We start from the raw sequence: 21,548 nt of genomic DNA, 5'->3' as shown, positions 1-21,548 counted from the left end.
TGACACATGAACATGAACAGACACTACGTAAGCCAACCACTTCCTGCCAGATGTGGGTTCATACAGAGCTTTCAGGTCCAAGCAACATGAGCTCACATGTTGGTACACATCAGATTCTACTGATGCTAGAGCCTCAGATGTTGGTGAAATGTGAAATTTTTTGGAATTCTGTCATCACTTTATTTGTTTTTGTGGTAATTTTATGAATTTTTGTGCAAATTTGTGACAATCTCATTTTATGGACTTTTGTGTTCAATTTTAGTTGGGAACTTGACTCCTCCTCTGTTGTTTTGATTTGATATTTTTTTCCAAACATGTTTTTTTGTGCTGCTCATCCAGCAGTGGTGGTTCAGTCACAGAATTCTGGGATGTCTGGGTTTGATTCTCAGCTAATGCTCTCACGGTTCTAACTGAATCCTACAGAGACAGATTCTACTGATGTTAGAGCCTCAACAGCTGGTAAAAAGACTGTAATTTAGTAGAAATATGGATCCATCCGTAGATATTCACTTACAGGAACTTTATGGAGACACTAGACCAGCCTGGATTTACAAATTCTCCATTTTTTTTTACAGTTTCAAGGATGAATAATTGAAGATTTGTCCTCTGCTGAATCCATTCAATCATTCTGATCTGATGTCTGAAAGTGTTGGAGTTTTATTTCTGGAACCATTAAAATGTCTTCTCAGGATTAAAATGCAGGAACCTCCGTCTGACAGCGACTACCAGGAATCAAACCCCCTCAGATGGATCAGCTGCAGAGTAGAGTCCCTTCCTGTTTTCCAAACAGAGTGTATTAAATTTAAAGCTCTGATAATCAAGTTAAGAGGGTTGTTCGGTCACTTCACCAGAGAAACGCTTTAAAAAATGAGGTCACCTGGATGCGTTCATCATGGATCGATGCTGCTGCAGCTGTGAGGCTTAAACCTGGATCCTGTTCACACCCAGCAGCAGCAGCAGCAGCTCGTTATTCCACGTCAGGATCAGCTGTTAACCCTCCCAGCACCAGCATGTGGCCTTAAAACAGCCTCCAGCCTAAAGTAGGTCGCTGCAGCAAAAAGCTGCTTCAACATCCGACACCAAACAGCAGACCAAGTCCTTTAACAACGTCCAGAACCACTCCTAAAGCCCTGCATGACCTGACACCTCAGTAAAAAACAATCAGAACATGAACTGTGGAAACCTGTCAGCGATGCCAGCAACAATAAAACACTCACTGCATGCACCTCCACGTTTATAACTCATTTAAAACTTTGTTTTCTAAGAAGTAAGTTTCAGATTTTTTATGTTTTCACCTAAAAAACCCTGGAAGCTTTTTAAGGCTTCAACATGTCCAGAAATATAAGTGTACTTGTTTTAAACTGATTTAAATACAGTTAAACAGCATTATTCTACACTGATAAAAGTATTAACTACTGCTTATAAAAAACAGATTTTCAGACATTTGTTTGTTTTTATAGTTCTTTCTCTCATTTATTAAAAAAAGAAAATCAACAGTTTTAACATTTTCATTTGTTGCTATAGATAAAATATTATATTCTGGTATTATGTGAATGTAATAAAACAGGGAAAATCTGTAAAGTAATTAATAGTTTATATACATGTAAAATGTAGCTGCAAGGGGACACAAGCCAGTGTCTTATTGTGCCGGTCCCAAGCCCGGATAAATACAGAGGGTTGTGGCAGGAAGGGCATCCGACGTAAAACTTTGGTCAAATCAAACATGCGAATCAAATTATGACTTCCATACCGGATCGGTCGAGGCCCGGGTTAACAACGACCGCCATCGGTGCTGTCGACCTCCAGGGTGCCGGTGGAAAATGGAAGACTGTTGGTCGAAGAAGGAGGGGAGGAAGGTGTGTTCGTAGGAAGAGAGAGAAGAGGAACTCCAAGAGTCTAGGACTGAGAGTAGGGACTTTGAATGTTGGAACTATGACAGGAAAAGGTAGAGAGCTGGTTGACATGATGCAGAGGAGGAAGGTGGACATACTGAGTGTCCAGGAGACCAGGTGGAAAGGTAGTAAAGCTAGAAGTTTAGGAGCAGGGTTCAAGTTGTTCTATCATGGTGTAGATAGGAAGAGAAATGGAGTAGGAGTTATCTTGAAGGAGGAGTTTGTTAGGAATGTCCTGGAGGTAAAAAGAGTGTCAGATGGAGTGATGAGCCTGAAGCTAGAAATCGAAGGTGTGATGTTCAATGTTGTTAGTGGGTATGCTCCACAGGTAGGATGTGAGCTGGAGGAGAAGGAGAAATTCTGGTTGGACCTTGATGAAGTGATGCAGAGCATCCCTAGAAGTGAGAGAGTTGTCATTGGTGCAGACTTCAATGGACATGTTGGTGCAGGAAACAGAGATGATGAGGAGGTTATGGGCAGGTTTGGTATCCAGGAGAGGAACGCAGAAGGACAGATGGTGGTTGACTTTGCAAAAAGGATGGAAATGGCTGTAGTGAATACTTTCTTCCAGAAGAGGCAGGAACATAGGGTGACCTATAAGAGTGGAGGTAGGAGCACACAGGTAGACTACATCTTGTGTAGACGGTGTAATCTGAAGGAGATCAGTGACTGCAAAGTAGTGGTAGGTGAGAGTGTAGCCAGACAGCATAGGATGGTGGTGTGTAGGATGACCCTGGTGGTGAAGAAGATGAAGAGGGCAAAGGCAGAGCAGAGGACCAAATGGTGGAAGCTGAAAAAGGAAGAGTGTTGTATGACTTTCAGGAAAGAGTTGAGGCAGGCTTTGGATGGTCAGGAGGTGCTTCCAGATGACTGGACAACTACAGCAAATGTGATCAGGGAGACAGGTCGGAGAGTACTTGGTGTGTCATCTGGAAGGAAAGGAGATAAGGAGACTTGGTGGTGGAATGAGGAGGTGCAGGAGTGGATCCAGAGAAAGAGGTTAGCTAAGAAGAAGTGGGACACTGAGAGGACTGAAGAGAGTAGACAGGAGTACAGGGAGATGCAGCGTACGGTGAAAGTAGAGGTGGCAAAGGCCAAACAAGGGGCTTATGATGACTTGTATGCTAGGTTGGACAGTAAGGAGGGAGAGACTGACCTGTACAGGTTGGCAAGGCAGAGAGACAGAGATGGGAAGGACGTGCAGCAGGTTAGGGTGATAAAGGATAAGGATGGAAGTGTGTTGACAGGTGCCAATAGTGTGATGGGAAGATGGAAAGAGTACTTTGAAGAGTTGATGAATGAGGAAAATGAGAGAGAACGAAGAGTAGAAGAGGTGACTGTTGTGGACCAGGAAGTAGCAAAGATTAGTAAGGATGAAGTGAAGAGGGCATTGAAGAGGATGAAGAGTGGAAAGGCACTTGGTCCTGATGATATACCTGTGGAGGTATGGAAGTGTCTCGGAGAGGTAGCAGTGGAGTTTCTGACTGGGTTGTTCAACAGGATCTTAGATAGTGAGAAGATGCCCGAGGAATGGAGGAGAAGTGTGCTGGTGCCCATCTTTAAGAACAAGGGAGATGTGCAGAGTTGTGGCAACTACAGAGGAATAAAGCTGATGAGCCACACGATGAAGCTATGGGAAAGAGTAGTTGAAGCTAGGCTAAGGGCAGAGGTGAACATCTGTGAGCAGCAGTATGGTTTCATGCCAAGAAAGAGTACAACAGATGCAATATTTGCTTTGAGGATGTTGATAGAGAAGTACAGAGAAGGTCAGAAGGAGCTGCATTGTGTCTTTGTAGATCTGGAGAAAGCTTCTGACAGGGTGCCCAGAGAGGAACTGTGGTTTTGTATGAGGAAGTCTGGAGTGGCAGAGAAGTATGTTAGAGTGGTGCAGGACATGTATGAGGACTGTAAGACAGTGGTGAGGTGTGCTGTCGGAGTAACAGAGGAGTTCAAGGTGGAGGTGGGAGTACATCAGGGATCAGCTCTGAGCCCCTTCTTGTTTGCTATGGTGATGGACAGGATGACAGACGAGGTTAGACAGGAGTCTCCATGGACTATGATGTTTGCAGATGACATTGTGATCTGTAGTGAGAGCAAGGAACAGGTGGAGGAGAAGCTAGAGGCGTGGAGGTTTGTCCTGGAAAGGAGAGGAATGAAGGTTAGCCGCAGCAAGACGGAGTATCTGTGTGTGAATGAGAGGGACCCAAGTGGAAGAGTGAGGTTACAGGGAGAAGAGATCAAGAAGGTGGAGGATTTTAAGTACTTAGGGTCAACAGTCCAGAGCAATGGAGAGTGTGGAAAAGAGGTGAAGAAGCGTGTACAGGCAGGATGGAACGACCGGAGAAGAGTGTCAGGTGTGATGTGTGATAGAAGAGTTTCAGCTAAAATGAAAGGAAAGGTTTACAAAACTGTGGTGAGACCAGCCATGTTGTTTGGTCTGGAGACAGTGTCCCTGAGGAAAAGACAGGAGGCAGAGCTGGAGGTAGCAGAACTGAAGATGCTGAGGTTCTCTTTGGGAGTGACCAGGATGGATAGGATCAGGAATGAGGACATCAGAGGGACAGCACATGTTAGAGGCTTTGGAGATAAAGTCAGAGAGGCCAGACTGAGATGGTTCAGACATGTCCAGAGGAGAGAGAGTGAATATATTGGTAGAAGGATGCTGAGTTCCCCACTGCCAGGCAGGAGGCCTAGAGGAAGACCAAAGAGGAGGTTTATGGATGTGGTTAAAGAGGACATGAAGGTAGTTGGTGTGAGAGAAGAGGATGCAGCAGACAGGGTTAGATGGAGGCAATTGATTCACTGTGGCGACTCCTTAAGGGAAAAGCCGAAATTAAAAGAAGAAGAAGAAGAAGTTTATATACATGTAAACTCCTCCCTCTCTGTGTGATTTCAGTTTTGCAGTATCAACAGTAATTACGTTGCTGCTGGAATGCTGCAAATTTGGCTGAAAATCAGCAAAACAAAAGTTTTAAAGAAATTCAGCACTTTTCGGTCCTTACTACACTTTTTTAATCATATTGCTTCACAATATTTGCAAAATAATGATTCTGTGCTGAGATAAAGTAAAAATAAAAAGATTTCACAGTCCCACGTTGCAAAATACCAGAGTTTAAAAATACAGATATTTTATGTGAAGCACGGTGGAGGCAGCATCATGATGAAGCACGGTGGAGGCAGCATCATGATAAAGCATGGTGGAGGCAGCATCATGATGAAGCACGGTGGAGGCAGCATCATGATAAAGCATGGTGGAGGCAGCATCATGATGAAGCATGGTGGAGGCAGCATCATGATGAAGCACGGTGGAGGCAGCATCATGATAAAGCATGGTGGAGGCAGCATCATGATGAAGCATGGTGGAGGCAGCATCATGATGAAGCACGGTGGAGGCAGCATCATGATGAAGCACGGTGGAGGCAGCATCATGATGAAGCACGGTGGAGGCAGCATCATGATGTGAAGCACGGTGGAGGCAGCATCATGATGTGAAGCACGGTGGAGGCAGCATCATGATGAAGCATGGTGGAGGCAGCATCATGATAAAGCACGGTGGTGGCAGCATCATGATAAAGCACGGTGGAGGCAGCATCATGATAAAGCATGGTGGAGGCAGCATCATGATATGTCTTTGGTGTTTTTTACATCAGCATGTAAAATATTAGATTTTTCAGGTAATTATATCCTGTATATTAAATCTGTCCAGTCGATGAACATTTTGTTTATTTGTTTTCCATCATTTTTACTGATGTTCCTGCATTTCGTCTTCTCTGCTGCAGACTGGCTCCGTATGTGGGATTATTAAACTATTATCTGATTAATAAAACAGGTAAATCTGTAAAACAACGGTGAATTCTTCCAGTTGAACCCCTGAAGCCTCCATCCTTCTCCTGACTTTCAGCTCCTCCTCCTCCTCCTTCTCTCCCGGTTTGTTTGTTGCCAGCAGACGTTTGGCTTCCAGCAGCTTCACATCAATAAAGTCTGAGTTTCCCCGAATCACAGCTCTGGCGTCGACGTCCTGAAGTGACCTGAGCTGCAGCCTGACATCGCCCAGCTCTGTCTGAGACACTAAAACACCACCAGAGACCCGAGACAACGTCTGATTCACAGCAGATTTACTGAATGGAAATAAGAGAGAAAAGATAAAACGACAGCAGCTGTCCAGGATTATGCCATTGTTTCTAAAAGGACACCCCCACGTCTCCACAGGTTTGGTCCGGTCCAACCTCAGTCACTGAACTAAACATTTACTGGGAGTCCAAACAGACCGACAACGTGTCAGCGTGATAAAACAACCACATTACTGAACACAGAGACGCACTGAAACACACAGAGACACAAAACGACGACAAAAAGACACAAAACGACCAAAAAAGGCAAAAAATGACGACAAAAAGACACAAAACGACCACAAAGAGACACAAAATGATGAAAAAAGGCAAAAAACTGCCACAAAGAGACACAAAACGACCACAAAGAGACACAAAACGACCAAAGAAAGGCAAAAAATGATGACAAAAAGACACAAAACGACCAAAGAAAGGCAAAAAATGACGACAAAAAGACACAAAACGACCACAAAGAGACACAAAATAATGAAAAAAGGCAAAAAAACTGCCACAAAGAGACACAAAACGACCACAAAGAGACAGAAAACGACCAAAGAAAGGCAAAAAATGATGACAAAAAGACAGAAAACGACCACAAAGAGACATTGATCAAAGCTACATTCATTCTGACTGCTGAAGATAAAATCACTTCAGAATATCTTCCATTAGAATCACGCCTCATTTGGCAACGATCAGCAAAGAAAACTGTTTTCTCAAACCGGATTCTATGAAAAAAAAACTCAGAGCTCCTCAACACAAAGTCCAGATTGACCTCAACAATTGTGGAGAAAAGCAAAAAAACAAAAGGACCTGAAACTGTGTTGGTCAGAATCGGTGAAATCTGGATTATCTTCAGACTGACACACCTGAATGGATGTAAACCTGATCTGGGTCAGTTTCTACCACAACTCAGATGTTTCTCCTCCTAAATGTCATGGTTCTATCTGCTGTACCGATGAAGTTCTGAAAAAGTCCATTAAAAAGTGATAAATCTGGACCCTCCTCTGTGGACTTCAAGGACCTGGAACTCTGGAGATATTATAGGATGAAGGTAGAACTCTGATCATTAAATATTCTAGTCTCTGCTGCTGCACTTTGTTCTGTTTGACACCAGACTGTGAATCTGCAGCAGATGTTTCAGCTGTTTTTAATTATTCCTCCTCATTAATATTCATCATATTTCATTGGACGAGGTTGACCTGTAGCTCCGCCCCTCACCCAGTGAATAAGGCAGCAGGGAAAGCGTCTGTACGGGACCAGAGCCAGAACTGGTCTGGCTGCTGGTCCTGCAGGAAGTCCTTACCGTTGTAGGAGAGGCGGGGTTTGCTGAGACACATGATGAAGTGGACCTCCATCTCATTGGACGCCACAGACTTGGAGCAGACAGGACACTTGAATCCTGCAGAGAAGAACAGACCAACATGTTCACTCCAGGTCGATGAAAACTGCAGCCGCTTCATCGTTCAGATGTAAAATCAGGAGTGAATAAAGACAAACATGCATCTGTGAAGGTGATGGTCCTGGTCCACCATGAAGTCTGTGATCCAGGTTTGACTCTGAGAGCCACAAAGGCCAGCAGCAGCTCATAATTCAATGAATAAATCATAAAAACCTGGATCCTAATGAAGCAAACCGTCAAATATCGGGATATTGAGACACAATGAAGTATAAATAACGTGTATGTTAGTGCACCAAAGCATCAAAAACATGGATAATAGCACAACAAAGGAAGAAAACCTTAATACTGATGCACAGAAGCAACAAAAACCTGGATAATAATGTGCAAAAATGTCACTATCCTGGATAATAACGAACAAAAGTGTCAATAATCTGGATAACACATGAAAACATCAAAAACTGGGATATCAGCCCACCAAGATGTCCAAAACCTCGATGTTACCACACTAAAATGATAAAAACCTGGATTTTAATGAACCAAACTATCAAATATGTGGATATGAAGACATTTCAGCATAAATAACGTGTACATTAGTGCACCGAAGCATCAAAAACCTTAAAAATAGCACACAAAAGGAAGAAAAACCTTAATAATAATGCACAAAATAACAAAAACCTCATTAATAATGTTCAAAAATGTCAACAATCTTTATTTTAATGCACCAAAGTATAAATAATGTGTATTTTAAAGCATCAAATATCTGGCTATTAAGACACCAAAGCATCAAAGAGCTTCACATAAAGACGTTCGAACAAACTGAAGCTGATCTTTAAATGTTTTGATGTTTACAAGCTGATTAGTTCATCAGTCAGTGTTTAAACAGAGAAACGTGGTTCCAGCACCGCCTCACAGCTACGAGGTCCACATCCTGTCCTGCTTCTGGGATCTTTCTACGTGGACCCTAAACTGTCTGTAGGTGAGAATGTGAGTGTGAATGTCTATGTGTAGCCCGGTGACAGACTGCTACCTGTCCAGGTGAGCCTGTGATAGGCTCCGCCCCCTAATGAGGATTAACTGGTGTATAGATGATGGACTACATCTGCTGCTTCTGAGGCTCTGATTTAAGAACTGGTGGTTGTATTGTTAAAAAAAGACACACACACATACACACACACACACACACACACACACACACACACACACACACACACACACACACACACACACTGATGACCCAGTTCTCCTTCAGCTATTTTCAGGTTCTCCACTGAGACAGAAAGAAAACAAGTAAAAACGAAATGAAAAGGAAAGTTCAGGTGTGTGTGTGTGTGTGTGAGCGTGCACGTGCTCATGCACTCTGTCCAGCTGGTTTGTGTCAAATCAGCAAAATTTTCTTCAATATTTTCCTCACAGAACAGAAGCTGATGTCAGAGACTGGAACAAAACTGGAGGAATTTAGAAAATGTCAGAACATATGAATACATAGGATTAGAATACTGTTAATATAAAGGGTAGTTGTATTATGTGTAGTATTGTGTTATTAATGTTGTATTATGTGTAGTATTGTTTTATTAATGTTGTATTAGTGTGTATTATTGTGTTATTAACGTTGTATTAGTGTGTAGTATTGTGTTATTAATGTTGTATTATGTGTAGTATTGTTTTATTAATGTTGTATTAGTGTGTATTATTGTGTTATTAACGTTGTATTTGTGTGTAGTATTGTGTTATTAATGTTGTATTAATTGTGCTATGACCATAGTTGGTTATTGTGTTATTAATGTTGTATTAGTGTGTATTATTGTGTTATTAATGTTGTATTAGTGTAGTATTGTGTTATTAATGTTGTATTAGTGTGTAGTATTGTGTTATTAATGTTGTATTAGTGTAGTATTGTGTTATTAATGTTGTATTAGTGTAGTATTGTGTTATTAATGTTGTATTAGTGTAGTATCGTGTTATTAATGTTGTATTAGTGTGTATTATTGTGTTATTAATGTTGTATTAGTGTAGTATTGTGTTATTAATGTTGTATTAGTGTAGTATTGTGTTATTAATGTTGTATTAGTGTGTAGTATTGTGTTATTAATGTTGTATTAGTGTGTAGTATTGTGTTATTAATGTTGTATTAGTGTAGTATTGTGTTATTAATGTTGTATTAGTGTAGTATTGTGTTATTAATGTTGTATTAGTGTAGTATTGTGTTATTAATGTTGTATTAGTGTGTAGTATTGTGTTATTAATGTTGTATTAGTGTAGTATTGTGTTATTAATGTTGTATTAGTGTGTAGTATTGTGTTATTAATGTTGTATTAGTGTAGTATTGTGTTATTAATGTTGTATTAGTGTGTAGTATTGTGTTATTAATGTTGTATTAGTGTAGTATTGTGTTATTAATGTTGTATTAGTGTAGTATTGTGTTATTAATGTTGTATTAGTGTAGTATCGTGTTATTAATGTTGTATTAGTGTGTATTATTGTGTTATTAATGTTGTATTAGTGTAGTATTGTGTTATTAATGTTGTATTAGTGTAGTATTGTGTTATTAATGTTGTATTATGTGTAGTATTGTGTTATTAATGTTGTATTAGTGTGTAGTATTGTGTTATTAATGTTGTATTAGTGTGTATTATTGTGTTATTAATGTTGTATTAGTGTAGTATTGTGTTATTAATGTTGTATTAGTGTGTAGTATTGTGTTATTAATGTTGTATTAGTGTAGTATTGTGTTATTAATGTTGTATTAGTGTAGTATCGTGTTATTAATGTTGTATTAGTGTGTATTATTGTGTTATTAATGTTGTATTAGTGTAGTATTGTGTTATTAATGTTGTATTAGTGTAGTATTGTGTTATTAATGTTGTATTAGTGTAGTATTGTGTTATTAATGTTGTATTAGTGTGTAGTATTGTGTTATTAATGTTGTATTAGTGTGTAGTATTGTGTTATTAATGTTGTATTAGTGTAGTATTGTGTTATTAATGTTGTATTAGTGTAGTATTGTGTTATTAATGTTGTATTAGTGTAGTATTGTGTTATTAATGTTGTATTAGTGTGTAGTATTGTGTTATTAATGTTGTATTAGTGTAGTATTGTGTTATTAATGTTGTATTAGTGTGTAGTATTGTGTTATTAATGTTGTATTAGTGTAGTATTGTGTTATTAATGTTGTATTAGTGTGTAGTATTGTGTTATTAATGTTGTATTAGTGTAGTATTGTGTTATTAATGTTGTATTAGTGTGTAGTATTGTGTTATTAATGTTGTATTAGTGTAGTATTGTGTTATTAATGTTGTATTAGTGTAGTATTGTGTTATTAATGTTGTATTAGTGTGTAGTATTGTGTTATTAATGTTGTATTAGTGTAGTATTGTGTTATTAATGTTGTATTAGTGTGTAGTATTGTGTTATTAATGTTGTATTAGTGTAGTATTGTGTTATTAATGTTGTATTAGTGTAGTATTGTGTTATTAATGTTGTATTAGTGTAGTATCGTGTTATTAATGTTGTATTAGTGTGTATTATTGTGTTATTAATGTTGTATTAGTGTAGTATTGTGTTATTAATGTTGTATTAGTGTAGTATTGTGTTATTAATGTTGTATTATGTGTAGTATTGTGTTATTAATGTTGTATTAGTGTGTAGTATTGTGTTATTAATGTTGTATTAGTGTGTATTATTGTGTTATTAATGTTGTATTAGTGTGTAGTATTGTGTTATTAACGTTGTATTAATTGTGCTATGACCATAGTTGGTTCTTGTGTTATTAATGTTGTATTTCTGAGGGCTTCAGCCCCAGACCCTAACACTAACACTAACCCTAACCCTGACCCTAACATTATTAAATTATGAATACAAAGCCGAAGTGGGCAGCTGATGAGGGCAAGTAGAGCCAGGGTGGGGTGCCCTTCGGGGGGATGGACCGTGCACTACAGCCCCTCAGGGAGCTTATGGCTTCCTGGGGGGCCAGTGCCCTCTGTAATGGAGGGCATTCCCTTAAATCCAAACCCTATCTGGCTGTAGCTGCTGCGTTTCTTTCATTTCTTGCTCCGGATGTTTTCCTCTCGCTGATGCTCGCTGATCAAAACCTTCAGCGAATCAAAGAGGAGCGGCCGAAGCTGTGAAACGATAATTAACATCCAGTAGGATCAAAGCAGAATGAGCCGCTGGATTCCCTGCTTCTGATTGGTCACAGCGGACTACAGACCAAGAGAACAAAAGCTACGAGCAGGAAGACCACCCAGACGCTGCTCCTGTTCATTCAGCTCTGAATGTCAGTGGATCCAGCATATTCTGACTCCATCACCTCACCGTCTGTCTGTTTCCTGACATGAATATGTGCAGCTGACTGGGACGGACACAAAGTACAGAACAACACATAAAAAGGACGGATATCACTGCAGCAAAATGCCTGGATATGAACGATATGGATATGAAGTGGCAATAAACTGGATGTCAGTGCACAAAAGTATCAATAGATTGGACAATAACGCACACAATCATCAATAAACTGAAAATTAACAAATAAAACCATCAATAACTAGGACAATAACATAAAAACTGTCAAGAAAAACCTCAATAAACTGGATATTAACAAATAAAACCATCAATTCACTTGCTTTTAAAAGCATCAATAACCCAGACATTAAGATAAAAAACACCAATAAACTGGATATTAATGCACAAAAGTATCAATAACTTGGATAATATCACAACTTAATGTCATTCTGTAAAACTGTGAAAACAAACTAAGACTAATGTGGTTATTGAAGAACTGACCCCAGATCAGTTTTATTTCCGTCCAGACGTCACAGACTGAACACTGAATCTGGTTTCTGGTCATTTCTTGAAAGTTTACCCACAATGCAGTTTTTAAAGTTTTCTCCAGCTTTAGATAGCATTCATCGATTTAAAAAAAAAGATTTAAAAAAAAGATTTAAAAAAAAGATTTAAAAACTTGTTCCAAAGCGCATAAAAGTTGTGCAAACTCCCTCAAATTTAAAAAAAGGCTTGAAATATGTTTAAAATTAAGCAATGTTGTTCAAACGCTGTTTAATAACTGAAAAAATTACCCCAAGTTACCCAAATGTGTCCAAAACTAGTCAAACTGTGCCCAAGTGGACTCAACATTTGTTCAAAATCAGATGAAAATACGTCCAAAATTAGTTTTTATTTTACCTGAACTTGTTCTGACCAACCTCCTACCGCTCTAAGTTTACCCAGAACAACCTTTTCCCCTGAAACTTATCCAGAATGACTCAAAAATTGTGTGAAATGTGTCAAAAGACGACCAAAAGAACCCCAGAATGATCAGAAACGTCTCCTAAATTACTTCATTTTTGGCCAAAATGACCCAAAATTGTGAAAAATGTTTATTCTAAACAAATTTTGAAAGAACTTAAAAATAATTCTGGACATTTTTCAAGTTGTTTTTGATCATTTCTGAGTAATTCTAGACTATTTCTGTGTCATTCTGGACAAATGTTGGTTCCTTTCAGACAAGTTTTATCACATCAGACACATTTTCTGTCATTCAGGACGACTTTTGAACAAGTTTCTGTTGAACTGAACAATCAAAATGTGTGTAAATGGTCCTTTGATCGTCTCCAATAGTTCTGACCAGCCTCCTGCCAACATTAAAGTTCACCCAGAACCACCTTTTAAGTTTTATCTGGTGGATTATAAGAAACCAGAAACACATCCAGGAACCAATGATTGTTTCTGTAAACTGTTCACATGAGGATACATCCCATAATACTGATGATCCCTGTTGGATTCAAACATGAACTTTCCCATGATTCATTGTGATGAAAACGCGGAAGTCTGACAGTAGATAGTTATTAGCAGCTAACAGCAAGCACTTAGCAGCTAGCAGTTAGCCACTAGGGGCTAGCAGCTAGCAGTTAACAGTTAGCAGCTAGCAGTTAGCCACTAGGGGCTAGCAGCTAGCAGTTAACAGTTAGCAGCTAGCAATTATTAGCTGGCAGTTAGCAGCCAGCAAACACACCTGTAACTCCTCATGAAACAGGAAGAGGCTCCACCTGGTGGACCAACCAAGAACTCCAGCTGATCTACATCTACTGACATCAGGACCTCCTTCTACCTCATCAGTTCATGCACTTGGAACTAAGTTATTAACAGAAATGAATCGACTGATCACTAACATCTCTGAAGAATTCTCAGTTTCTGACCAAAAACACAGTTTTTCTGTGGAAAAGAATCTTAAATGTAAAGAAGAATGCTGCTTTCACAACATTAAAAACTACCATTTGTTCCATAAAAAGTCTCTATTTTATTTTTCCAGTGACTGTTTGACTTGATCTGACTGAGAAACGCCCGTTAGCTTCTTCCTTCCTGCCTCCAGCGCCACTTTGAAGCTTTTATCTCTCAGCCCTGAGTCATTCTGCCATCCTGATGTTAACACCTCAGGATTCATTCATTTATAGATCCAGATCCTACAGATCAACACCTCAGGATTCATTCATTCATTTATAGATCCAGATCATATAGATTAACACCTCAGGATTCATTCATTTATAGATCCAGATCCTATAGATTAACACCTTAGAATTCATTCATTCATTTATAGATCCAGATCCTGCAGATCAACACCTCAGGATTCATTCATTCATTTATAGATCCAGATCCTATAGATTAACACCTCAGGATTCATTCATTTATAGATCCAGATCCTACAGATTAACACCTCAGGATTCATTCATTTATAGATCCAGATCCTACAGATTAACACCTCAGAATTCATTCATTCATTTATAGATCCAGATCCTACAGAAGCTTCATTTCCAGCTGCACAAAGTTAACCTTGGTGTCGTCCTGCAGGTCAAATTAACCCATTTTAAAGTTCAAAATGCGGAAAAAAAAAATCTATTTTTCACGGTGAAAACAACAAAAAAATAGACAACGCAAGCAAGACAAAAAACACAAAATGACAAAAATAAGATGCAAAATGACAAAAATGAGACACAAATGAGTCACAAAACGACCAAAATAAGACAGAAAACGACACAAATGAGACACAAGTTGACAAAAACAGGACCTACTGAGAACGACTTTTACTGTTAATCCACCACAGATGTTTTAGAAGTTGGATTAGCTGCACATGCTAACATGCTAATGAAGTCCAACAGCCGCTTAAATTAAAGGTTATTAAAGGCTGATCATTGTCACTGAGCTGACGTAAAACACAGAAACGTGATTTGTGGATGAGAAACCAGGAAAAAGTAGCTGAACTGGCGTTAGCTGAGGCTAGCATTAGCTGAAGCTAGCGTTTAGCTGAAGCTAGCGTTTAGCTGAAGCTAGCGCTTGGCTGAAGCTAGCATTTAGCTGAGTCTAGCGTTTAGAAAACACTTCAGCCAGGCTTAAAAACGTTGATCAGCTCATCGTAACGGAGAATAACGTTCAGAAACAGACGACTTTAACCCAAACTGGTGCCTGACAGACGCCAGCAGACCTCCGTCCTCCGTCCTCCAGGTAAATATGTGCAGAAACGGACAGACGGATTTGAACTGAGCAGGAAAACGAGCATCTCAACAGTCTGGGGGCTGGAATGAATCATCCAGCAGTGAGGAGGAGGAAGGAGAGGAAGAGGAGAAGAAGCTGGATGAGGATGAAGGACGCTGAGGCCGTTAGCGTCGTCATTCAGAGGTTATTTTTCACCTGTTGTGTTTCTGCTTGACCCTGGTGTTGTCCTGCAACACCAGGTACAGGGTTCCAGGTCCTTGAAGTCCATGGAGGAGAATGTCACCTGGAGAAAGTTTCTAGAGTAGACCTACTGACAACTGTCTACTCTAGAACTTTCTCCACTTGTCGGTAGATCTGGTCTAGAACTTTCTCCAGTTGTCGGTAGGTCTACTCTAGAACTTTCTCCACTTGTCGGTAGGTCTATTCTACAACTTTCTCCACTTGTCGGAAGGTCTACTCTAAAACTTTCTCCACTTGTCGGTAGGTCTACTCTAGAACTTTCTCCACTTGTCGGTAGGTGTACTCTAAAACTTTCTCCACCTGTCGGTAGGTCTACTCTAGAACTTTCTAAAAGTTGAGGGTAGGTCTACTCTAGAACTTTCTCCACTTGTCGGTAGGTCTACTCTAGAGCTTTCTGCAGCTGTCGGTAGGTCTACTCTAGAACTTTCTCCACTTGTCGGTAGGTCTACTCTAGAACTTTCTCCAGTTGTCGGTAGGTCTACTCTAGAACTTTCTCCACTTGTCGGTAGGTCTACTCTAGAACTTTCTCCAGTTGTCGGTAGGTCTACTCTAGAACTTTCTGCAGTTGTCGGTAGGTCTACTCTAGAACTTTCTCCAGTTGTCAGTAGGTCTACTCTAGAACTTTCTCCAGGGGACGTTCTCCTTTCCTGCTTCCAGTCTTTAAGTTTAGTCTCACTTAGAACATTCCAGGTCCTTGAAGTCCATAGAGGTGGGTCCAGATTTATCATTTTTAATGGACTTTTTCAGAACTTCATTAGTCCAGCAGATAGAACCATGACATTTAAGCGAAGAAACATCTGAGATCTGATAAAAACTGACCCAGATCAGTTTAAATCCATCCAGGAGTCTCAGTCTAAACACTGAATCTGGTTTCTGTTCAGAACCATTTTTTTTCTACAATTCTATTCAACTGTTGAGTCAGAAATTGGGTAATTTTCAAACAATTTAGGTCAATTTTCATTTCATTTTCAACAAATTTCCTGTAATTTTGGATCATTTTTGAGTCGTTTTGGGTGAATTCTCACTCATTATGGACAATTTTCTGGTCATTTTCAACAGATTTTATGTCAGCTTGAATCTGTTCTCATTATTTTGATCATTTTTGTGTCTTTGGGATCATTTTCAGTCATTTAGGACAAATTTCATGTCATTCTGGACTCATTCTATGGAACCCTGTAAATATTCCCAGTATGAAGGTAGAACTTTGATCATTGATAAAACTACTGGAGATGAAGAACCAGATGTACTGAGGAGGTTCTTGGAGGATCTCTGTTCAGAATTCTTAGACGTATCTGGAACGTTTCTCTATGTTTACTTCATTGTCTGCAGCAGGAGATGCGTTCAGGGCTGCGTGGACGAAGCGGCGCTGCAGCAGACAGACAGTGAACAGATTAGACGTTTGTTCCTTCACGGCCATAAACGGCAGAACTGAAAACCGTCGGCCCGATTACATCACAGACTCTCCTCACCTTCCCAGAAACCGCCGGCAGTTTCCATGGCAACAGGACAGAGCAGAGGAGGAGGCGGTGTTTGTCTGAGGAGGTGAACAGTTAATTATAGCAGCTTCAGCAGGAGGAGACCCTGAACGCTGCATCAGAACCTCCAGAGGACAGGGGGACCCGACCAGAACACAACACAACACAACCGACACAGGACATCTGCTGCACACTGAAATAAATAACAGTCTCTGTGGTTGTTTTGTGTCTCTTTGTGGTTGTTTTGTGTGTCTTTGTGGTGGTTTTGTGCCCATTTGTGGTCATTTTGTGTCTCTTTGTGGTCATTTTGTGTCTCTTTGTAATCATTTCATGTCTGTTTAAGGTCATTACAATAAACTGGAGTTTATTTTGGCTCTGTTTACATCTTGCTGTTCCACCTGGTCCACTCCAGACCTGGTCCATTTCAGACCTGGTCCATTTCAGACCTGGTCCATTTCAGACCTGGTCCTCTTCAGACCTGGTCTTTCAGTAAACCTCATTCTGACTTGAGCCAAACAATAAACAGAAACCAAACCGCAATAAAAGAGGAAACACAAAACACCCCTGCTATGTGTATCTTCGTGTGTGTGTGTATCTGTGTGTGTGTGTGTGTGTGTGTGTGTGTGTGTGTGTGTGTGTGTGTGTGTGTGTGTGTGTGTGTGTGTGTCCTCAGACGCCTCCTCAGATCCAGGGAAACAGAACTAAATTGAGGCTGACCTACATTCTGATCCTGCAGCAGCACAGATGTTCCTCTTCCTGAAATCATGAGGCTGAAGCGTCCCCGAGCGTCCCGACAGTTGTCCTGCTCTCAGCTCCGTTATCTCTGGGCTGAACGGAGACGCTGAATGTGTCAGAGCATTATTAAATCAGAATAACCTGACGCTGAAACAGCAGCAGAGAAGCATTCAGCATCATCCAACACAACCGTTCTGTCTGACTGTCAGTGAACGCAGCATCACAGCTCCTTATGAACACAGACCGGAACACAGAGAAACGGGTTCACATGGAGCTCTGTCGTAGACGACATATCGTTACTATACGTGGTCTATAAATGTTAGTAGAGAATCCCTGACAGCTGCTGCAGGAACCGACAGAGACTAGAAGCTTCTCTGAGCACCGAGCTGCTTCAGTTTGGGTTATTCTGTGATTTATGGACCTGTTGTCTGTCTTTTTGTCATCATTTTGTGTCTATTTGTAGTTGTTCTATCCATCTACCTGTCTATAGTCTATCTACCTACTTATCTATCTATAGTCTGTCTGTCTGTCTTTCCAACTTTTCTGTATTGATTAAGCATTAATGAGGTATTGATAAACGGTATCGATAAAGAGGAGGGGGGACGACTGATGGACGGAATAATCACTGATCACACAATAACCTGTCTGTCTGTCTTCACGTTTTATAAATTAGCTTCGGCTAACTCTTTCAACTGTATATGAAAATCAAACTGTTTATGCAGTTAGAACAAGTTGATGCCTTCAGTTTACTATTTCAATCGTTTATCATTAGCTTTTAGCTTCAGTCACCCTTTGCTAATTGTTTTATCATTTACTAATCGTTTATCCATTAGCATTAGCTCACATTGGCTACTTTAAGCCATTTTTTTAAATCTTTTTTACTAATTACTTCTGGCTAACCCTTTCAATAGCTTCTGACTAGCCTCTAGCTAACTACTTCAACCTCGTATGAACTGCCTTTTGCTAACTAACTTTTTCCAACAGCATTTCAATTAGTTGCTGGAATTATAATCACTGACCATTAACTTTTAGCTATTTATTTATAATTATCTTAAGCAATTTCAACTTCTGACAAAACTTCTAATTAATTGTGTATATTGAATGTCTTTAGCTAAGTAGCATATTTCAAAAACTTGCCATTAACTTTTAGCTATTTCCATGTATCCTGAGCTTTTAGCTGACTGTTAATAGAATATCCTTATTAGTTACCATTAACTAACTCTTCCAACCATCTACCTATTATTACCAAATGTTTATCCGCTATTTTTAGTTATTAGCTAAAAACAAAAAACAATCTTACTCCTGCCAAAACTAGCTACTCTCACTTTTGGCTAATTTATTTAATCGTTTATCAAATGACTTTAGCTAAGTAGCCTATTTCAACTGTCAATTACTTTTAGTAATTTCAGTCCTTTCACAATAACATTTGGATATTCCAGTAGTTTATCTGCCGATTTGATCTATTTTGACCTATTACCACAAACCTTTAGCTTTAAAACACTTCATCAGTTACCATTAGCGAATTATTTTAACTGTTGATCTAAAATCCACTTTTCTCAGTCATTTTAAGGTTAATCCATTAATTATAATGCATTTTTTCACCCATTTTTCATCACTTTTACTCTAACAATGTCCACTGTTTAGCTGATATCTCTATCTAGCTAACTATACAATAAATAATAAGTCACAGTAACATCAGCGTCCCACCAGGTTACAGTTAGCTCACTTTTATGAATTCAGCTCCTGAGTGTTCAGAGGTGTTTAGCTGCTTCTATTCTGCACTTTATTCGCTGTTACGTCACAGTTCTGTCCATTCCTTTAATGATTCCTCCTCATTCTGCCACATCTGTCTGCTTTGACGTATTAATTACAGACTGCTGCCTCCGTGGCAGATCTCCAAGTTAAACCTTTTCAGACTGTCCAGCTCCTCGTTGACGGCAGATGTGGAAAACTGGCACTAATGAAAGAAAATAAGACTCTCTGAGCCTCCTACATAGGAGAGCAAAGAAAAGCAAATGTTATGAAACACAGCTTCTGTTAAATCACCTCTGGAAGTTAAATTTTAATGCATTTTAATAGCAGAGGAGCTAATGGAGGAGCTAACGGAAGAGCTAACAGAGGAGCTAACAGAGGAGCAAACGGAAGAGCTAACAGAGGAGCTAATAGAGGAGCTAACAGAGGAGCTAATGGAGGAGCTAAGGCAGGTGCTAACAGAGAAACACGGGCGGTACGAAATGACATACTAGAGGGGCTAACAGTTACAAGCAGAAGAACAGAGAGCTCACAGAGAAACAGAGGAGGTAGCAGAAGAGCTAACAGAGCAGCTAACAAAGGACCTAGCAGAGGAGCTAACAGAAGAGTTAACAGAGAAACAGAGTAGTTAGCACAGGAGCTAACCAAGAAACAGAGGAGCTCGCAAAGGAGTTAGCAAAGGAGCTAACAGGGGAACAGAGGAGCTAACAGAACAGCTAACAGAGGAACAGAGGAGCTAACAAAGGAGCTAGCAAAGGCGCTAACAGAGGAACAGAGAAGCTAGCAGAGGAGCTAACAGACCAGCTAACAGAGAACCACATTAGCTAACAAAAGAGCTAACAGAGGAGCTAACAGAGAAACAGAGGAGCTAACCGAGAAACAGAGGAGCTAACAGAGAAACAGAGGAGCTAACTCAGAAACAGAGGAGCTAACTCAGAAACAGAGGAGCTAACAGAGGAGCTAACCGAGAAACAGAGGAGCTAACCGAGAAACAGAGGAGCTAACAGAGGAACAGAGAAACTAGCCGGAGTTAACGCAGGAGCTAGCGGAGGAGCTAGCAGAGGAGCTAACGCAGGAGCTAGCAGAGGAGGTAGCAGAGGAGGTAGCAGAGGAGGTAGCAGAGGAGCTAACAGAGGAGCTAACAGAGAGGAACCACCTGTGGCCTGCTGATCATCACACATTTACACAGGAGGACTGATTTCAGCTCAGCGTCTCCAGAGAAAACAGCCCAGAATGAAGCTGGCGTTCAGACAAACAGATTCTCTCTGAGGGACACCTGGTTCTATGAGCCTCCAAAGCTAATGAGGAACGTCATAGGAACCCAGAAGGTGAGGAATCCTATTTTTGGAAAAGACAATAACAACATGTGGAGCAACAGGTCTGCAGCTGATTTCTACAAAGTTATGCATACATATATATAATATATAACATGTAAAATAAGTTTGCACATGTATGAAAAGTGAAATGGACTATCTGAGGACAGTGAATGTAGCATGAAGACGACTGTATCTGGAAGGTCCACTATGAAGACTAAAGAACACTAAGAGTCTCTGAGGAAAGGTTGTTGAAAAGCATCAGTCAGGACGATACAAGAACATTTCAAAGTTCCTGAAGATCTCCAGGAGTCTAGTTAAATCCATCATTAAGAAATGGAATGAAGATGAAACGTGAATAAATGTGACTAGAGCAGGACGTCCTCAAGACCTAAGAGACTAGAGAGGGAGGCCACCAAGACACATGTGACTGCCCTGAAGGAGCTAAATCTGGACCTGAGTTCACCAGAAGACATGCGGAGACTTTGAAGACACGTGGAAGAAGGTTCTTTAGTCTGAGGAGACCAGGATGGAGCTTTATGACCATCAGACTAGATGGTATGTTTGATGGACAAAACACTGAACATCATCACAAACACACCATCCCCACTGTGAAGCACGGTGGAGGCAGCATCATGATGTGAAGCACGGTGGTGGCAGCATCATGATATGAAGCAGACGAACCACCTTTCAATTGTCATTAACAACAAAGAAGGAACCAGATGCTAACACATGCTCAGAGGTTAAATGGAATTTTGGGGGCTAAATGTTAACACCGACATGCTAACAGGTTAATGCACGGGTCCACAGGCTGAGTTTAGCGTCGCTAGGCTAATGAAGCTAATTTCTGCTCATTCTGCATTGTTTCTCTGCTGCCAGACTGTGTTCCTTCACTGCTCGAGTAGTGCTCATGGGTTCTTCTTCGTGTCTTTGCAGCCGTTTTGCATCTCACAGTCCTTTTGTTGTCGTTGTGGTGATTTTATTTATTTATTTTCATTAAATCTGAATCTGTTTCTGTCTCTCTGTGCTCCATGTGTCTTTTTCTAGTCTTTGTGTGTCTCTTGGTTTTGTGTTTTTCTATCACTTTGCGTCTTTCATGCCATTTTTAATCTTCTCAAAATTCAGCCCACAGAGTTTAGTTTTGGGTTCCA

General features: G+C 40.1%; 1 protein-coding gene across 1 annotated transcript in view; it reads right to left on the bottom strand.

Moving 5' to 3' along the window:
* znrf1 (zinc and ring finger 1) overlaps positions 1-21,548 on the bottom strand; it is a 42,209-nt gene that overhangs the window by 10,482 nt on the left and 10,179 nt on the right. Inside the window, exon 2 of the mRNA XM_051952517.1 lies at positions 7,305-7,400. Coding sequence (XP_051808477.1) covers positions 7,305-7,400 — 96 coding nt within the window. The remainder of the gene's footprint in view (positions 1-7,304; positions 7,401-21,548) is intronic.

This window comes from Acanthochromis polyacanthus, chromosome 8, assembly GCF_021347895.1.
Source record: "Acanthochromis polyacanthus isolate Apoly-LR-REF ecotype Palm Island chromosome 8, KAUST_Apoly_ChrSc, whole genome shotgun sequence".
NCBI classification, from domain to species: Eukaryota; Metazoa; Chordata; class Actinopteri; family Pomacentridae; genus Acanthochromis; species Acanthochromis polyacanthus.
Note: the sequence above shows the minus strand (reverse complement) of the source record. Positions and strands in the feature narration are given on the sequence as shown.